Source organism: Enhydra lutris, unplaced genomic scaffold (genome assembly GCF_002288905.1).
Source record: "Enhydra lutris kenyoni isolate GAN:26980312 unplaced genomic scaffold, ASM228890v2 scaffoldscaffold8, whole genome shotgun sequence".
Classification (NCBI taxonomy): domain Eukaryota; kingdom Metazoa; phylum Chordata; class Mammalia; order Carnivora; family Mustelidae; genus Enhydra; species Enhydra lutris.
In genome coordinates, this window is record NW_019154092.1 from 30,209,303 (window position 1) to 30,229,923 (window position 20,621).

Genomic DNA, 20,621 nt, shown 5'->3' on the forward strand with positions numbered 1-20,621 from the left:
CCCTGAACCCTAGTCATTCTCTTGTTACCCATATCCATCCCTTTTACTTGGCTTGGGGAATAGAGATGATGGCCCAGTTGACTCTCAATAGGCCCTAAGTGGGGTCTAGGGTCTTGTCTATTTTATTATTATTTTTTTAAATTCTCTTTAGAATGTAGGGCATCAGTGCTTTTTCTCAAGCTTAAGGCTCTAATTGTTATAAAAGAAAAATTAGGGGCAGGTTGGAACGAACCGTGGGTCAATATTTCTTAAATTGTCTTTGTGATAAAGAATTTAAAACTGAGTAATTGATGTAACTGATCAATAATATAAGTGATTTGGTAAGTATACTATAGTCTGGATAGTACTTAAGAAAATCAGACATCTCAAATTCAGAGACAGAAAGTAGAATGGTGGTTATAGGGGCTATGGGAGAAAGAAGTGAGCTGTGGTTTAATGCGTATAGAGATCCAGTTCTGCAAGATGAAAAAGCTCTGGAGATCCATTGCACAACAGTGTGAATATACTTAAAACTAATGAGCTGTATGCTTAAGTAGTTACTATGGTGTTAAAAAAAAAAAAAGAAAGTCGGATATCTGATATCAAGCTGACATGGGGAATTTATTTTGTAGAAAAGCAACATCTAGAGAATGCCACAGACAGCCCTAGTATGTCTAAAGTACTACATATAAAAATGATAATTGCTCATAATGACAACACTGAAGCACTGAAAGATACCAAAGTACTTTCTGAATCCAAGGAGTCAAATTACACTCAGTGTGGTTTTAATGTCCTTGCCTATCTCAGAGCTCTACTATGCTGACATTTGGTAAACCAGATAACCAGAACATTCAATACCCAAGTTTCTGGCCTTACATAGACTTACTCATATTCATCTGGTATAACTCCACACAAATATTTGAACATTCCAATTTCTTGGGTAAGGTATATATTGCTTGAATTCATTAAATATACTTAGACTTCTCTATTATACAAAGTTAAATGTACAACTAAATTAGTAAAAAGTGCTCAATGTGGTTTATTTTACTGACAAATATGTGGTTTATTTTACTATGACAAATATGTTATGAAGGTACTCTACACTAGCATTGCCATTTTAACTTAAATTTTCTCTTCTATTTTGTAATGAGTTTTGTGACTTTTTTTGGGAAAGAAATCTGTGCCTTCTTAATTCTTACAGATTCTTTTTTTCTCTTTATTTCTTAGCTAAAATTCAGTACAAGCATTGTTGGTATCTCGGGCTTTGTGTGTATCCTTACCCCTAAATGCCAGCAGTTCTTCAGAGGCCTGACATCCAGCATGGGGCTTACTGTGTTAAATTAGGTTCTAGAAAAAGCATTAAAGACATTTTTCCTGAAATATACAGAATATGTCATGCCAAATCTCTTGTTTATACAATAAACTGGTAAAATTGGTAAATTGCACATATAGCTCATATTCCCAAAATAGAATAACTTAAATATTAAAACGTACCTTTGTGTTACCACCATAACTGACCTTATAAGCATAACAAGTGGAAATACTCAATAAAAAAAAAATCACAAAATCCACTAACCGCAAAGGCTGCGTATCACAGCTTACGAACTCTCATCTCCCTATGACCTATTCAAACTACAGACAGCAATATTTTTTCAAGCTACTCTAGCATTTACACCCTAATTAGAAATTTATACGAAACACAATTTTATGTTCAAATATGGAAATAAGCAACATAATTCCAAAACCCAAAAGTATCCCAGCATTCTGTAAAAAGAAATATCCCCAGCGGCTACATCCATGGTCACTAGCATCATTGTGCAGCATTTCAGGTACCTTAAAGAAAAAAACAAGAGCAACATTTAAGTTTTCAGAACCACGAATTAGTTTTTAGAAGAATTTACAGGGCAGTAATACTAGCTTTATACGTCGCTGGATATACTGAGCCAACTCCTTAAAATGGGACCATATACATACTGAGTCTAGCTAATGTATACAGCATTTCCCAGCAGCTTAATTCATAATGATTATTCACAGTATGCTCAACAAGTCAAAGTTTATATTGGTCCAGTTCACTCTACTATGAAACAAAGAACTATACTGATTATTCTCCTTTCGTTACTGCCGGTAGCTGAACCAAACATAACATATGGCTTACCTAAGTTTAGAGATATGGAGACTTTATATAGAAAATAAAATTTTAGCAATCAGACTGGTTGGGATTGTTATGTGGACTTTGCTGACAAAACAAAGTAACTCCTTTGTCCATTAATAAGGAAATTATGAGCATTCTGAAGAAATTATGAGCATTCACAACATGTGGCTTGTGCTGGGTTTCTGACAAATCTATACAGAGTTGAATGCCTGATTACTGAGATTCTACTCTCAAAAAGACACATTAGAAAGGGGTGGATATTTCTGTGTATCCTGACACACATTAGGCAGGATAAGGTGTGCTTGCAATCAGTAATCCAAAAAGATACACCCTAAAGAACCTGTATTTTCTATGCTACCTTATAAAATACAGACTCACTTATTACTCTACTTATTCTAAAGCCTTTTAAATTAATTAATTAATCAATTAAATAAAAAAGTAAGCTCTATTTCCACAGTGGGGCTAGAACTCACAACCCTGAGATCAAGAGTTGCACGCTCTACTGACTGAGCCAGTCAGGCACCTCCTAAACTAAAGCCTTTTTAAAAATGAGGTTTCATGGGGTGCCTGGTTAAGTTGGTTAAGCATCTGACTCTTGGGTTTGGCTAAGGTTGTAATCTCAGGGTCTTGGGAATGAGCCTGGATTGGCTCAGCACTCAAGTGTGGAGTGTGCTTGAGATTCTCTCTCCTTCTGCTCCTCCCCCCAACCCTGGGATTCTTTCTCTCAAATCAATCAATCAGTCAATCATCTTACTATTTTTTTTAAAGAGGTTTCACTGAACATTTTCTCTATTTTATTGTTAGTCAACACTGTAATTAGACTTCTTAAAAACTTACCATATCAACCAGAGCAACATACATGAATAAGCCAGCGGTAAGTGCAAATATCCACATAGAAACATTTTCAGCATAATGACCAATAAAGATTCCTGTTGCCATTCCAAGATATGCCAGCATGGCTGACAAAGCATTATAAAGAACAGCTTGCTTAACAGTCATGCCAGCCTTTAGTAAAACAGCAAAATCACCTTTAACATAAAATAAAAAAGGGAACAAAGAAAGGAAAGAAATCACTATTCAGACACATACCCAAGAAACTTTTTAATTTAAGAACTTCTCTAAATTTTTTTGAAGGAAAAAGAAAGCAGCTAAGGATTACCAGGGGTAACAAGTATTAGTGTAAATCACCCTAACACCTCTATAAATTAAGGTATTTTTTAATCCAAAGTTTTTCTTAAGGCTTTCACTCTGTCAATGAATGAAAAATACCATGAATTTAAATTTGCGCTCTTGCACGGTCTTCAACAAGCTTATAATTGGGCACAAAGAAGAGGATTTCAATGATCATTTCACACACAAAATGGTCAGCAAATGATAAAGGCAATCTATAGTTAAGAGCTTAAGAGTCTAACATTCTAGTTATAAAAGGATAAAAAGAGCAATGAAGATGGGAATAGCTAATAGAGGCTTCGGGGAATATGAAGGACCTAGAATGTGGAACATAAGCCAGATGTGCAGGATTATAAGCATCCAGCAGGCAGATGGGAGGCCTTCTGAATGGCAGAAAACATGCCAAGGAACAAAACTGAAAATGGCAGCACAAGTGTGTGCAAATATGTATCTAACAAGAAGAAAAACAAGGACATGAACTGGGATCCAGAACAACTCTGGGAAGGTTTTAAATCCTGATGACAGAGGAGAAAAATATTCAAAACACAATTCATCAACTTCCCTTTTCTTTAGCTCCAAAGAGAATCTCTTTGCCAATTTCTCTCTGTTAATGGAAGCTGACTTCTTTGAATCCTGTGGTCTTATTCATATTGCAGGTATGAAGATAATGATCACTGATGTCACCAGTATGCTGGTCCAGGAAGGCATGTGGTAGGGTCAGAGGATGAGAGAGGAGGCCCACAAATCTTTCTGGCAACGCCACAGAGGCAATTGTGTAATCATACTCATAGGGTCAGAATACTGGCAGGAAACAAACTTACACTCAGTGAGAAAAGAAACCTGGCTAGGCTAGTAGAAGGCAGAGAAGTTATGAGGAAGCTTGCTGGGACTCTCAAGAGCAAATGCCAGTGACACTAGGACACTTCATCCCCCTGGAAAATACTGTTTATATGGTTCGCTTACCTAATTCATGAGGCAACTCGTGACAAAACACAGCAACAGAAGTACTTAAACCACTCGACAAACCTTCAGTAAAAGCAGCCCCTGGGTAAAAATCAATCAGAGAAAGTTTGGCTACATTGTTCTATGGGTGGTTTTTTTTTTTTGTTTTTTTGTTTTTTAAATCTTAACCAGCATACAACATGAGGTGAAAGAAGTAAACGAGATTCTGGTCATGAATTAACAGAACTTTCCAGCTGCACTCTGCATATTCTTTACAAGTAACGTTAGGTTACATGCAATTAGGCTTAAATTTCCCAGTGGAGCATAAGCGGGTACAATTGAGAAGGGTAAGTTCCACTGTGCTTCAGAGTGATTAGAGGATCTTATCACAGACCTGAGACGTAATCGTTATCACGGAAAACATTTATGTAAAAACTGAACCGATTTAAAAGGTTTGGAAGAAAATGCAGCAGTCAAGAGTACAAATACCTTTCACTGGCCTCAGAAGAATCCACTAGGTAATTAGATTTGTTCACATTCATTCTTCCACTGGCTAATAAGAAAAGTCTAAGACAAATAGCTCCCCCCATTTTAAAAACTAGCACTGTATACAACCGATTGCTTATAAAGTGTGACTGAGCATGTGCATCTCCTCCTTTGTTGCTTCTGCTGTGCACAGTACCCAGAGGAGGAAGCACACCAGGCTTCCAGGGAGCCAACTGAGCTCCTCTCTGCCTGGTTACAAAACAGCACTGCCTCCTTGGGCAAGGGGTTCGCCCTGCCAGGCCTTAGCTGCCTAACCTATAATTATTTCCACTGCTCCTTCCAACACCAGGTCACTATAATTTTTAAGTATTCTATTATCTCTTGGTTGTGATAGAACGAACAATTTAATAGCAAAATCTCTCTTAAATTTTTTTTTAAACTCAACTTATCAGATATGCCAGGATTCCTTCCGTATAAAAGATGATGGAAAAAAGTGTCTTGTACCTTAATATTGTTTATATTGCAGATAAGGGGGGGAACTCTAATGTAAAAACAAAACAAAAAAACCCCACAAAAACATATACTCCATGCATGTTAAAGCTTGATTTTAAGATTCTACAAATTAAAACAACTTTTGAGAGTTACCACTTAGGTAACGGAGCAGGCAGTTTGTAGCACTTAATCTTATGTAACTTTTATTTAGTACTTCATTGTCAATGTAGCTACAGAAGAAATAACATTCTGATGATCTTAGAAGTTATCAGCTTTATCAAAATGGCCCTAGTCTTCATTAAAAGGGGCCTGGTGGCTTAATGTGACTTTCAGAGTCAGCCAACAAGGAGCAAACATGCAGATGCGTACCAATTGCGAGGCCATCGCTGAAATTGTGCAGGCCGTCGCCCATGATGACCATCCAGGCCAACGTGGCGATGCCGGCGTCCTTCAGCTCCTCCCGAGAGTAGCGCTGACTGTGACTGTGGGGGTGGTGGTTTTGGTGGTGGTGGTGATGCAGAATATGATGGTAATCATGATGGTGGTGAATGAGATCGTCGGACTGGCCGAGCGTATCATGAAAATGTGAATGGCATTTATTCTTGCAGCCTCGGGGGACATATTCGTTATAGACTTCCTGCGGATGGGCATGAGCTATCATGACCTCTTCTTCTTCCAGGATTGCTGGCTGTGGAGAATCAAAGTGGGAGGGCTCCTGTGAGTCCCCTCGTAAATAGCCTTCAGGTCCTAGGTGTAAACATAAGGGACATCGGGTCAAAGTCAGAAGGCTTTGTTAATGCACGTATTTCAAACATTCCCCGACAAAGTCAAAAAAGATCTTAGAGTGTGGCAAGCCTCTCACATACAAAACGAAGCAGAGTACTGCTGATGCAAAACATCTACAGGTTTTAATGAATTTTAGAAATGAAATGGCCTGACAGATTAAGAACGGACTTTCAACTTCAATCTCCAATAACTAGTCCCAAGATTCTCCCTTGATTTCTTCTGCCTTACATTTTTTCTTTTTCAAGTTATTAATAAAATTCCATTTAATTAACATATAGGGTAATACCTTCCTCCTTACATTTTTAAAAGATGTCTTTTTTCCCTGGTTAAAAAAGCAGCATATACTTACCTTAGAAAAACAGTTAAGAAAAATACTGAAAATTGGAAATAAAAAACATGCATAATCCTGTTGTCTAACTTCTTTTTTGAGGGTGAAGTTCAAGGAAAAACAAGCATTTGAAATACAGCGATCACCAAGGACAACTTATTTATTATCTACTTGTACAAAGAAAAGTAAATTTCAACAATAAAGTTTTGTTTTTTCCCTTTGTCCTGTGCACGGATCACACTTTTCTTGGGCACATTCCCAACACTGTGGTCCAGTTCTAGGGCAACAACTCCCTCTCACTGTTATACACCACACTGGACTCCGTGATGAAGAAGGAATACACATAAGAAGAGCAAGAACGTTTTATTTACTCTTTAGAGAAAAAAACAGGATAAAAAAACCAAGGTTGGGAAGGAAACCGTAGAGGCAGGCAGTAGCAACTGAGCAGATTTCCTCCCTGGTTAGCGGGCAGCCATCTAGTGAGCACTTACTCTGGCCATGTACCCTGCCGGGCACGGGGGACGGATGCGAACGTGACAAAGTCTCTAACTTCAAGCACGTTCTGTTCTTGTGGGGCGACAGCCACATTTAATAAGAAAACATGTGTAAATAAGGTCCTATGAGGCACTGGGCAGCATGGAGAAAACCAGAAAAGGGTAATGGGAAGGAAGTAACTGGGAGACATTTGTCTTTGGGTGATCAGGTAAGGCCTCTGAGTCTAACGGATGCGGCAGGAATTTGTGTGAAGATCCGACAGGAGGCTTCCGAGCAGGAACAATAGTGAATGCAAGGCTTAGAGATAAACTTGGTGTGCTCATGGAATGAAAAGAAGGGCAGTGAGATTGGACACAACGAACAATGGGACAGAGTGGAGGGCAGGGTCGGACCATGAAGGTCATGGCGAGGAGTTTGGTTTAAAATTTTCATCTTATCTCATTTCATCCAATAAGAAATGCCAAGCTAACAGTCCAGTTACAGGAAAAACAGTAACTTCACAGCGGGGCATCACGGCAGGTGGCACACCGCATTACTGGAGAGGATATAATACCACATTGTGGTACTTCTGCCCCGAGTGATCAATCTAGTCCTAAAAAAGATTAGAAACAGCCCAAATGAGGGGCAACTAGATGCAGTATTTGATCCTGGGCTATGCTCTGGACCAACTTTTTCTTCTGGTGGAGGGAAAATATAAAGGAGTCATTAAGACAACTGGAAAAACATAAGTGAGGTCTAGAGACTAGTAATGACGTGGTATCACATTAATTTCCTGATTTCAATAACTGAACCATGGTTATATAAGACAATGTCCTTTTTCTAAGGAAATATATAGGGAGCATGTGGGGAAACAGAGACATCTCGTCTGTAATTTACTTTCAAATGGCTTAGCAAAACAGTGTGTGTATGTGTACTCAGAGAGAAACAGAATGATAAGGGTGTGTAAAATATGGGGGCTGTATGAAAGATACAGGAATTCTTTGTATTACTTTTTTTTTTTTTTAAAGATTTTATTTATTTACTTGACAGAGAGAGAGAGAGAGAGTACAAGTTGGGGGAGCAGCAGGAGGAGGAAGAGGGAGAAGCAGGCTCCCCACTGAGCAGGGAGCCTGATGCGGGGCTTGATCCCAGGACCCTGGGATCATGACCTGAGCCGAAGGCAGATGCCTAACTGTATGAGCCCCCCAGGCGCCCCTCTTTGCATTACTCTTGAAACTTTTCTGTATGTCTGAATTCCTTCAAAATAAAAAAATTAGAGGAAAAAATGTAAATATAATATAAACAGCTTACTCACTGGCAATTAAAAAGAAAAGGCATTAAGTATTTCAAAAGTAAAAAAAAAAATAAAATAGACAAAGGGACATGGTCCCCTCTGTCCCAGATAGTCCAAGCTGCCTGCAAATCACAGTGCAGTAAACTCCCTCCAGACCTCAGATTTGTTAAGACTTACGATCATCTGCATCTACTTTCTCCTCATTTGTTGAAAGTTGAGATTCATACTTGGACAGCTGCTTCTTAATCTCTACATCATCATCAGTTTCAGGTTTTTTCTGATTCTAAAATGGTAAGAGAAAGCAGCACTTTAAAACCATTGAAGTGCTTCTGTGTACAATTATAAACAAACAGTTAAGCGGAAGACCCAGGGAAGACAACAGAGTAAAGGACATTTATTGGGATAAAAGTCCTCCAAGGGCCGGCAGGACCTGTAGTTAATTTACACAGCACCTAGCCATGTGTTTTAGGCATAACAGCTGCTCAGGATGGTGAAGCATCAAGGCTTCAGTAATATGAAATGTTGCAAAATCACATGTCCATCTTTCTCAATGTCCCCTAGGTCATCTACTTTAAGTGTGCTCTGGGGAGCCTGTTAGAAATGAACAATCTTGGGCCACACCCAGACCTAATGAATCAGCACAGGGATTTTAACCAGAGGCCTGAATGATTCATACACATATTAAAATTGAACTATGCCTCAGGTTATCAATTTTAGAACCAACTGGAGACTTTTTCCAGCATTTAGTGATCTGCTAACCAACTGCTTGGTTCTCTCCAGCCCTCTTTTGGACACCGAAACCCCATACTTCCCATACTTTTTATAACCTAAAACTATACTGTGACACTGATTAGGTGTTTGCTATTAAAACTAAAACACTTTTCCTATAATAAAACAGCATTAACAAGCTTCCTTTTTTAAAAAACAAATCTCTATTAGTTAGCCTCGAATTTATCACTAGGTTTTTTAACCACCTCAATACCATGCTTGAGCTATTATCCTTATCTTTGAGCCCAAGCATAAAGGTCACCATTTGAACAATGGTGCAGTGTGTGATTTACTTACGTCAATCATTCATTACTTTACTTTGCTTACTTGTGTAGAAGTAATACTTTACTTATATACGTTTCCTATGTAGAAGAGAATACTCAAAATGACTAAAAATGGTCCCACAAATAATAGATTTCTTATCTGCAATGCTTTTGAGTATGACTTAAACAATCACCACTGGGCCCGAGATTTCATTCTAGCTCTGATAACATGTAAACCATCCGTACATTCTTAGACTATAGAGTTTTTAAAGGCAAGCACACAAACCCATCTTTATACCGACCCCCAGCTTAGTACCTTTAACAGAGAAAGTACTTCAATGTTTGTGACAATAAATGAATTCAGGATATTTTGTATCAGTTCAGTTAATGCTTTCTTTCCTGCTGGGCAATGACTCTCCAGAGAACTTACAGATTAACCAGTTCTTTCATTCTATAAGTATCAGGGACCTATAATGTTCCCTATGCTGTATGCTGGCAATACAACATAAAGCAAGATACACATGGTCTCTGTTTTCATGGAGCTTAGCATCCATAGGGAGCAAGGCTTTACAGATATAATGATTAAACAATTCTTTGATTGCAATTTTTCATGTTTTATAAAGGGAAAACACATAATGCTATGAGAGTGTATAATAAGCCCTAACTAAGTCCCAGGGCAGGTTTCCTTGAGAAGGTGATTCTTACACCAAGACCTAAGATAAGCAGAAGTTTGTGCGGGAACCGTAGGCTGGGAATAGAGGTGGATTCCACGTAGGGAGAACAGCATGTGGGAGGGTCCTAAAACAGAAAGAGGCCAATCCCATCCCAGAAATGAAAGCAGTGCAAGGTGGTCAGAGATAGGGGGCTAACGGCTGGGTGGCAGAAGGAGACCCAGACAATGCAAACCAAGTTAAAAGTGTGGACTATGTCCTACAAATATAGAGAAGTCATTGAAGGAAGGATTATAAATGGTGGTGTACAACTTCATCAGATTTCCATTGAAACAAATCACTTTGTTTTGCTCTGGACTGGGAGAAGGAAACAATAAAATACTGTAGACAGGCCAGTTAAAGTGGATGCTGTCACCCAGGTGGGAGAAAAGCATGGCTTAGACTAGAATGATAGCAAGGAAGAGGGAGAGAAATGGAAAAGTTCCGGATGTATTCACTAAAACTAGCATAGATACGATGATAAGAGAGATGTCATAGATGACCTGCAGGTCCTCAACGTGACCTTCACTGGTAGAAATAGCCTTCACTGGTAGAAAAAAGCTTTTGAGGTTGAACTTATTATAAAGGTCCAACTATACATAATCAAGTATGAGATATAACCCTAATTTGAATATTGATTTCAAATTGACAGATATCATATGATATATGCAATCTCCTAAGGATGCAGAATGGATATCTTCAGGAAAATCCTAGGTCCTGTTATAAGGCTGAAAAAGTTCTAAACACTCACTGTATACGGAAGAGCTTTTTTTTTTTTAAGATTTTATTTATTTATTTGACAGAGAGAGAGATCACAAGTGGGCAGAGCAGCGGGCAGAGCACCAGGCAGAGAGAGAGCGGGAAGCAGACTCCCCGTTGAGCAGAGAGCCCAATGCAGGGCTCAATCCCAGGACCTTGAGATCATGGCCTGAGCTGAAGGCAGAGGTTTAATCCACTGAGCCACCCAGGTGCCCCTGTTTTGTTTTGTTTTGAGAGAACAAATGTAATTTAAAACTGTTAAATGAGTAACTCTAAGATCTGGACACCTTTAACAAAAGATAAACTCAATATATTCTGAAAGGGAAGAGAACATGTAACATTTGCAAAACTCCTGTGGGAAGTCTGTGTAGAAATTATGCTTGCTTGCCATTTAATGTTTCTTATACATTCAACAAATGTATAAACTATCTATCATGACAGATGCTATTCTAGGCATTGGAGATGTAGCAAAGGTCCTAGCTCTTCAGAGCTTTTATTCCAGTAGAAACTATTTTAGAAAAGAGATCATTAAACTTCTTTGACTATAAGCCATAGTAAAACATGTCATACACTGTATATTACTGCTGCCTTTAAAAACATTGGTCATGACACAAGATTGATTTCACAACTGAGTTAAAAATTGTTCTTTGTTAAATCACAGGGAGCCTACTTCTTAACAGTCCCATGTTAAAGAGTACCAGATTAAAGAAAAGCTATCTATAGGTAAAATTTAAAAACTAAATTGAAATTAGAATGTTAGAAATGATGGCATGTGAACTGGAGACATAGTAAAACAAACAAACCTCCAAACCTCCCCCTGAAACTAATGCAAGATCATTTGTTTTTTTAGGGAAAGAATTCCAGGGAATGTCATCAAGTAGGATATATCCTCCAATCAGTCCAAGTGAAGCACCTGGGACAATGGGAACATGGAAGAGGACTCCTGGATGAGGAGTGAATAAACTATTCTCATTTCACTTCTTTCTTCTAACTTTAGGTCCAGTAAAGAGAAGGTTCACAATTTGTAACTTGAGGTCTTAGTGAAGGACAAATCTCTAAGGGCAAATGTTCACAGGAAGGAGAAGGAGGCAACTTTCTTGTTCACACACGCACTTGCTTCCCACAGTGAGCTCTGCACTCAGCAAGAAACAACTGCGTTTGTTTTCAAACCTCTTCATGCCAGTTAGGCTTGTTATAGTAATTGCACAATTTAATGACACATAACTCAAACTGTGAAATGATGGTGAGAATAGTTACTTCTATGAAAACTTAAGCTGAATGCTTTTATAAGATTCAAAAGCAAGTTGTTAAAAAAAAAAAAAGACTATCAAGTTATGTAAAGCAACCACTGCATAAAATTTACAAAGCCTAGATTCTACTCTCGTATAGCTTTCCAAGTGTGTAACCTCTTCTTCACTTGAGAGAAACCAAAATTGGAGACTGTAGGTGAAGGAGCATGGCTACAGAAAAAATTATCAAACTTCTGACTCAAAGAAAACCTTGGTCAACAACAAATGACCAGAATATGAATGTACAGGCAGTTTAAATTAAATTAAAATGTCTAAGATGTGTATATGTCCTTTTTAAGAGTTTCCATTAGGACAGTCCTTTGACTGACTTGCCTGGTCACATCAGTTTAAGAGGTGACAGATAACCATAGGTGGCTTTTTTTTTTTTTTTTTTTTTACCAGAAATAAAGAGCCTATGGTTTGGTTTCATACTATTTTCTGGTGCCAATTTGTAAAGGACAAGACTGTGAAAGTCACAAACCCTCTGAAACACGGAGAATATTCAGCTACAGGGTGAAAAATTAAAGTTGATGAGAACAGTTAATCGTAACTACCAAAAAATACCGACAGTGTGACCATAATGCTTCTTTAAAAAACAAAACATGTAGTGATGTCTGGATGGCTCTGTTGGTTAAATGTCCGACTCTCAATCTCAGCTCAGGTCTTGATCTCAGCATGGAGCCCATTTAAGAAGAAACAAAAAAACCAACAAAAAACCTACACAAACCAACAAACACAATACTTTACTGAGGTATGACTGACAATGAGGAAGGCGTCCATATTTAACAAACACACATCAATGAATTTGGGTGTATATACCCAAGAAACCGTTGCCACCATTAAGGCTGTAATCATGATGCTTCAGATCTTCAAGGCTCTGCTTGTGCCTTGTTTGGTTTTACACAAAGGTTGAACCTCTGCCATTTTTACCCTCTCAGGAATCTGAAGGGAATACTGAAAACAGAGAACTCCAGGGTTATGCCTCTGGAAAGAAAAAGTATTTCAGGGTACTGAAACTCTCTTGAATGAAGATCATACCTGCTGCAAAAGCTCAGCTAACAGTCTAGTTAGAATCCTACTCAAAAATGTCTCTAGTAAGTAAACAGTACTTTTCCTTACCTTTTTCTTCTTATCTTTAAATTGCTTGATCAATGTGAGTACATGTTCAACAAGAAACATGAAATACAAGCCCCCCAGGGCTGTCAGACCCTTCCATGTGGAATCAAAATAGGTACTTTCTTCTATGTTTTGGGAAGACAGATGACTGAAAAGTGGCCCTCTCTTCATTTCCATTGCAGATTCTTCATGGCTGTGACTATGGTGGTGACTTGCATGAGACTACAGGAAAAACAGTATGTATTTTATGAATTCATTAGTTTCATACATGTCAGAAAACTTGGCTAAGACAGTAAGGCCAAATATGGAAACCATTCAGAATTAGGCAATTAATGGGCTATGTCAGAGCTGAGGGGGAAGTTTAATACATCAAAATGACCCACAGGCTGCTAGTGATCTAGAGCTTAATGTATAATGTGCTAAGGCACTTAATGGTGTGCACTGGTTTAGCGAGATGACAGATGCATTCCCTGACTCTCATATAGGTAGCAGGTATTTTCAATATTGAACAAGTTACCATGGCCACAAATGACAGGGAACTCCCAGACTCAAGAGGCATACAGGGTTTTCTATTTTTACTCCACACTGAAAAAGCCCATGCCAGTCCCTTTGCTGTGCTTTCAAGAAGCCTAGTGTGTGTCACGGGCCCTGGCAGGTATCCGAGATCAGATGCTATGCCCCAGCAGTCTGCAGCAGGCTTTGGCCCTCACGCATGGTAGGGAACCGAGTGTGCAGCACATCAACAGAGGGGAGTTGGGGGTGGTCACAGGGTACACCCTACACACAGGCTGTGTGGTGAACATCTGCCATCTGGGGACAGGGAGCTCAGCATAGCAAAAACAGTTTTTCACTACAGTATGGAACATGATGGGCTATGTAGAGAGCTCTCAGAAGGATTTTTTTCCCTACTGACCTGTAAACCTTTAAGGGAAGCTTAAAAGATGAGATCCAAATACTTAACTTTTTAATGGCGCTATTAAGTAAACTCTATTCAACTTACTTAAGAATTTACTTGTGTCAATGAGTGTGCATCTCTAATTATATACATAAATTCAACTCCAAAGGAAAACTTGTTTCTTGAGTACAAACAGAATCAGTTTTTATTTCTGTAGCAATTACACTAATGTATCTGTCACAGTAATAATATCTGGGCTTTTATTAACTGGGTCCAAAAAGTTAAATTAGTCTGTATTTAGTAAATTTCATTAAAGAGAAAAGCAAAAAACAAACCACGAACATATATTAAGATCTAGTATGTAAATGCAAATTTCAGTCACCTAATATATTTTAGAATCAACTCCTCTAAACCAAATTTCTAACCTCTTAAATATATCAAACAAAGAATTCTAGTACAAACCAAAAATATATTAATCTTTTCACTGTTGAATAATAAAATACACTGGTAGGACAAATGCCTATACTTACATGTGGAAGGAGGTGTAAAAAAGCATCACCACTTAATGTCCCAACGGCCAGTGCCACAAGGAAACTTAGGAGAAATTTGAAGAACACCCGATTCATGAGAGGCACTAAGATAACGCCGAGCAAAGATAGAAAACTGATGATGGAAATAGCTATAAAGCCACCAACCCAGGCTGTCAAATAAAACACAGCAAAGGAAAAATTATACAATTGATGAACTTTAACAGAGTAGCATAAAGCAACTTGTCAAAGCAAGTTGCATTTCTTAAGCTAAAGAAATACAAACTCAGTGGAAGAGGGCTGTGGTAACAGAATAATAACTGAGAAATCTGTTTCTGGTGCAAATGAACAATCTGACTGAACCGTCCTGGGAAAGAGCAGAAGCCTGGTGGGAAGTTCTTCAGATGGGGGTCAAAGGGAGAAAATGGTTACCAATGATGAATTCTAGATCACTTGGAGCTGAGCTTTTGGACTCCCATACACAGCGAAATTATGAAAGAGAGGAGTTAAAAAAAAAAAGAAGAGGGGCGCCTGGGTGGCTCAGTGGGTTAAGCCTCTGCCTTCAGCTCAGGTCATGATCCCAGGGTCCTGGGATTGAGCCCCGCATGGGGCTCTCTGCTCAGCAGGGAGCCTGCTTCCCTTTCTCTCTCTGCCTGCATTTCTGCCTACTTGTGATCTCTGTCAAATAAATAAAATCTTAAAAAAAAAAAAAAAAGAAGAAGAAAGAAATATAAAAAGAAAGAATCCAGGAATTCAATGATTTCTTCAGTAAACAAGGGAACTATTTATCTACCATAGTTTTTGAGCAACGCAGGTCTACACTACAGCAGAACTGATCCTGGTTTCATTTATTAATAAGAACCAGAGTTAGGCTCTTAAACAGCAGATATAACTGACCTTCTGAAACAGTGTGACAACATAAAAAGCCCAAATTTCAGATGCCCCTGATTTCCTGTAGGATGACCTCAGCTACATATCTGTTTTATTTTTTTATTTTATTTTTTTTCCTTAAGGCAACGCTAACCAGCCTGCTTTCTTCACTTTCAAGGCAGAGAACAAACAATTAAGGTACTTGGGATTATGCTGGAAAATGAATAGGTTGATATAAATGTAAGAAAAAGTATAACATAAATGTATCTACTTGAAATTATTTTTGCATAAAAAAGTTGACTCTACCTATTTGTAAAGAATAGGTCTTTGGAGGGATTTCAGCTTTCTTTTCACTCGTTGTATGAATCAGACATGATCTAGCATCAATTTGATTGATGATGGCGGGGCAGAGATAGTTGAACTCCGTTGCATTCAGCAGAACCTGGATGCCCATGCCATGAGATGTAAGCAACTTTGACGCATTGAAACACTGAAGGAAACAAAGCAGTGAAAATCACCCAAAAGCATTCTCATTACACAATCCAAAAAAGTTTTCTGATGATACAACACCCTTTCCATACTGAAGCTACTTCTTTATTTTTTCAAGTTAATGCATTAAAACCAACTTTTGTCTTGAGTACTTTGGAACTTGCCTCAAGCTCCCTGGAGATGCTATGCCACAATGGGGATATCCTACCTCTTCTGCCTATTTTTTTCTCGGGAGAAGCAGCTCAATCACTAGTAATCCAGAAAGAAAGCCCTCAGCGGAACAACCTTGAGGATAAGTGAACATTCACAAGCCCGTTAACTCATTGTATAAACCTATTAAGGAAATGAGCTTTAATTTTGAGATGGAGTTCATTAGAGATTGAGAAATATGGTGCTTTAGTAGTAATGCTACCCTACATGGCCTAAACAAGCCCAAGACACGTCACTCTTCCAGCAATGACTGTACTTGCAAAACTTATCTCAGTTCTGTCTATTCACCTGGCAAAAGCTCTACAATGAGAGAATATTAAATTATGTAAATTACTCTTGCAGAGGGCAAGGCTGGTTAATAAAACAAACTTGTACCAGCAGGCAGCTGTTTCAACAACTTAATTAGATGACAAGCTTAGTTTGAAGAGAATCCCCTCTAGGTAATCTAAGCTCCCCTTCTCACACAAAAAAATTGGCAGTAGCACCTGTTTCTCATCTTCTGTAAAGTTACTTTAAATTCCCATAGTTCTTGGCCAATACTATTCAGGACAAACTTTAGGACTGGTGTCACTATGGGAATGACCCATTAGGATTATTCTGGAATTGGTACAGTCATAGGATGACTTGAATGAAGTACTCTAAGGTTTGCATATTAATGCATACCAACTAATTCCTTGCCCTGGACATTTCTCAGCCAAGGAAAACTGTACAGTCTGGAAGCCAAGTTTAGGAAAAACACATGACTTTAGAACCTCAGTTCCCAGACTTTTCTATTGTCCAGCACATGGCTCTTGGGAGTGGCTCCAGTTTCAGCACTCCACAAGTCATTGAGATCCCTCTTCCAAGAAGGTAACACTATTGCTCTTCTTGCCTTCTATTGTGCCTTCAACCACACCTTTCCCTAAAACATGGATTCTAACACCTGCTTTTTCCACCTCTCATTCTCTACTTTTCATTAACAATATTCACCTTTTAAAGACTTTATCCAAAAATAATCTTGATTACTGCTTTTCATACTCATTTTAAATTCCATATTAGAAAACAGTTGTAGCTGCCAGCACCATTTTATAAAAAAATTACCCTCCAGGGGCGCCTGGGTGGCTCAGTGGGTTAAGCCTTTGCCTTCAGCTCAGGTCATGATCTCAGGGTCCTGGGATCCAGCCCCGCATCCGGCTCTCTGCTCAGCGGGGAGCCTGCTTCCCCTTCTCTCTCTGCCTGCCTCTGCCTACTTGTGATCTCTCTCTCTGTCAAATAAATAAATAAAACCTTTAAAAAAAAAATTACCCTCCAAGTTTTCAATCAGTAATGTTTACGACACAGTAGGGACAAAGGCCTTTGGGTTTTGATGGATGCCTGGATGAGAAAGTAGAAATTCCCTCTCCAATAACCTCATCATTTTATTTTTACTTTAGACTCCTTGCAAGTAGAGATAGAATGGCAATGACAGGACAAACAAGCAGGCATAATGAAAAGCATTCATCTTACCTCCTGAGTATGTTCATTTGTGTTTCTGGAATACATAAAGCCTTTTCTGGGCTCGCTCACAGATTCATTTGTTTTCCTACTGGCCAGCCGGCTCACCCGGTTTTTTTCTGTGATACTGGGTGGAGTGGAACTGCTCACATCTTTGGGGAAAAGTCTTCCAGGTTTTGGAGTGTCTATTGTCTCTAGAAAGTGAGTTCCGACTTCAGAGACAGCATTATACATAGTTGAGGTCACTTCACTAGCAGTAACACCATCCTTGATTAAAACAGTCCTTTTACCATTGGTATGTTCGGATCGGTGAGATCCTTTCCCCTGGCTGTTTCTGGGATCTTTACCCAAACTATCAGGCTCATGGTCTGGGCAAAGACCTTTCCGATTGTTTTTACTGGAAGCAGCATGATTACGGTGAGAGTGGTGATCATGGTCAGAGTGATGGTCGTGGTCATGGTGTATATGGATTTTTTTAACCTTATCTATGCCTATATTCTGAAGCAATTTTCTGAACCCTTCAACTGACAAGGAATTATTTTCTCCATAGCGATGGAAAAGCTGCTGTAGATGATGTCGCCGTGTGGTAACTGCCAAGTCAACATTAATGCCAGATTCCCAATTTGTAATAATTTTCTCAGTGGTCTGAGGGAAAGCAGTTGCTGGTTCTAGTTCATGAAGGGGATTTGTGACTGACAGGGTGAAGGTCAGAATCAAGATTACAGATAAATTCCTCGCCATTGCACCTTCCTAGAGAAGATAGAAAAAAAAAATTCTTGCCTTCGCTTTTAAAACAATTTGAATTAAGAAATCTCATGCTGAAAATTGGTATCAAGTAATCAAGGTTTATAGAACACCATTTAGTGTAACTGACTGGTGTACTGCTACCTACTGTGAAAACATAAAAGAACTACATATATATATATAAAGGAAATAGGAAGAATCCTAGGCTCTACCCTTGAATTGCTAAAACACTTGAAAGAACTGGAGAACAACTGAGTGCTGACACCATAATTAGCACTGCAAAAGCAATAGGAACTCAGAAATTGGAGATTCATGTGGTCACAGCTATAGCTGGCAACTTCTTATTACTGCTTCTGTGGACCCTCAAAAGGGAGAGCCCGGTAAGAACAATGATTCGAAACAATACCCCATTATCCCCACTATCATGATTATTTCACAGAATAATATTTTAACATTAAAAAAAAGTAGAAATGAGAATCTCAAAATAATTCACATTTAAAACTTTTTCTTAAATACATACAAATCAATTTAAAGCTTCTTTCCCCCAATCCCACTCCTCAAAGGTACCTAGTGTTTGCCAGTTTCTTGTATTATCCCTTAGGACGGTTTCTATCCATACTCAAATAGATGTGTCTTTTTTCCTTTATACAAACAGGATCCTTTTTCCCACTCAACAAATGACACCTTTCTGTGTTGGTACATATAGATTGATCTCATTCTCTTGAGTGACTACAAAATAACACCTCTTCAAGTAAATTAAACTTCAGAAAAAGGGTATCATTCTTATACGGCTATAAAATGGTGAAAATTTTATCACAGACTATTATCACTCATCCACACAATAGTATTTGGACCCAAAGGCCTACACTCCAAAGAGAATAATCAAGTTGAGCTTTAGGGCACCTAGCTGGCTTAGTCAGTGGAGCTTATGGCTCTTGAACTTGGGGTTGTAGGTTTGAGCCCCATGCTGGCTGTAGAGATTACTGTGAAATAAAATCTGAAAAATGTAAAATAAATAAATAAATAAATAGCCCATTTTATATATATATATAAATCAAGTTGCGCCTTGAAAAGCAGAACTCAGCTAAACAAGGGAAGGTACAGTCCGGAGAAGCAGATGGACTGATATCTCAGGACCCAGCAGACGTCCATCATCAGTGATGGATGGTGATTGTGACCAAATTTATCTGCCTTCAGCCAAAGAGGCTAGGGCTGGGTTCTGGAGATAGAGACCGAGGACGGGGCAACCTAGCTCTACCACCTTCAGCTGTTTCCTGCACCAGGAAAAGCTGGTAAGATACATATTTGACGGATGACTGAAGAAACCACATGAACGAATGTCTGCGCGGGTGCCCCATAACTGCCATTTGTTTGTTGCACACTGATGCTTATCCTACTGGGAGCAGTGGAAAATGGAAGTAACTACCATAGGGCTAGACTCCTAAAAGAAGAATCTTCAGAGCCTGAAGTTTTGGAAATTCAGTTAATATACAAAAGTGAAAGATAAAGAAATCATTCGCAGTTTGGGGAGCGGGGTGGGTGGGGACACGCACAGACGGATGGCTCAGGGGGCAGCTGCATGCCTTTCTCCAGGGAGGATGCTTAGGGCGGTCGCGGACCGGCCGGTGAATCTTCCCTGCAAATCAACGCGTGTGGAAGAAAAAAGAAAGCCGAAGGACAAGGGTCTGGAAAAAGGGGCGAGTGGAGAAAATGGGAAAGAGGACACAAAACTGCTTCCAAAGGCTTTTTATTTTTAAACACGACAGTACCTTCTTCGAATTTGATATGAACAGGAAGGACTGTTTCCTCCTAAAGTCCTTCGCTGCACCCCAAAGCCCAACTATGCACCCGAAACTGGGAAAGTCCGGCCTCCACGGCCCGCGAGGCTCCCCTCTCCGCTGTCCCCTCCCGGACCTGCGGGACTCACCTCTCCGTGGCCTCGCCGTCCCGCTGCCCGGCCCCTCGCGCCGCTTCAGTTCCCGCGGGCGGTCCGGAGGGTTCGGAACCGGTTCGTGCTTCTCTCTGAGAAACCTCTACAGGACACGGAGAAGCGGCGGTCTCATCTGCCCGGCTGCCCCTCGGGCCGGGGTACCGCCGCGCAGCCACCGGGAAGCCGCGCCCCACGCGCCTCGCCTCCCGGGAGCAGGAGGACAATTACTAATTACCGCCGCGCGCAGCGCGCCGCCGCGAACCACCGCCTCCGCCGGCCATGGCTTCAGGGCATGCGCAGTGCGACCCGGAACCCCGTCCCGGTCAGGCGGATCCGCGTGTCCGCCTGTTCGCCGGCGCCACGGGGCTCGCTGGAGCGGGAGGGGCAAAGGCGCGGTCAGAGTGGGCTGTGAGCCCCGACACCAGCGAGCTGGAAACCCTTTCCTCGAGCCCTTCCGCAGCCCTGCGCCTGTCTG

General features: G+C 39.9%; 1 protein-coding gene across 1 annotated transcript; it reads right to left on the reverse strand.

Annotated features, from left to right (window-relative positions):
• Window positions 1-574: 574 nt before the first annotated feature.
• LOC111142646 (solute carrier family 39 member 6) lies at window positions 575-20,586 on the reverse strand. The gene is made up of 10 exons (XM_022495962.1): window positions 20,144-20,586; window positions 17,485-18,222; window positions 15,607-15,790; window positions 14,434-14,603; window positions 13,012-13,230; window positions 8,281-8,386; window positions 5,591-5,968; window positions 4,265-4,345; window positions 2,969-3,159; window positions 575-1,812 (listed from the first exon to the last, which is right to left on the reverse strand). Exons 2-10 carry the CDS (start codon window positions 18,211-18,213, stop codon window positions 1,660-1,662), a joined length of 2,211 nt encoding a protein of 736 aa, XP_022351670.1. The 5' UTR covers window positions 18,214-18,222; window positions 20,144-20,586; the 3' UTR covers window positions 575-1,659.
• Window positions 20,587-20,621: the final 35 nt, after the last annotated feature.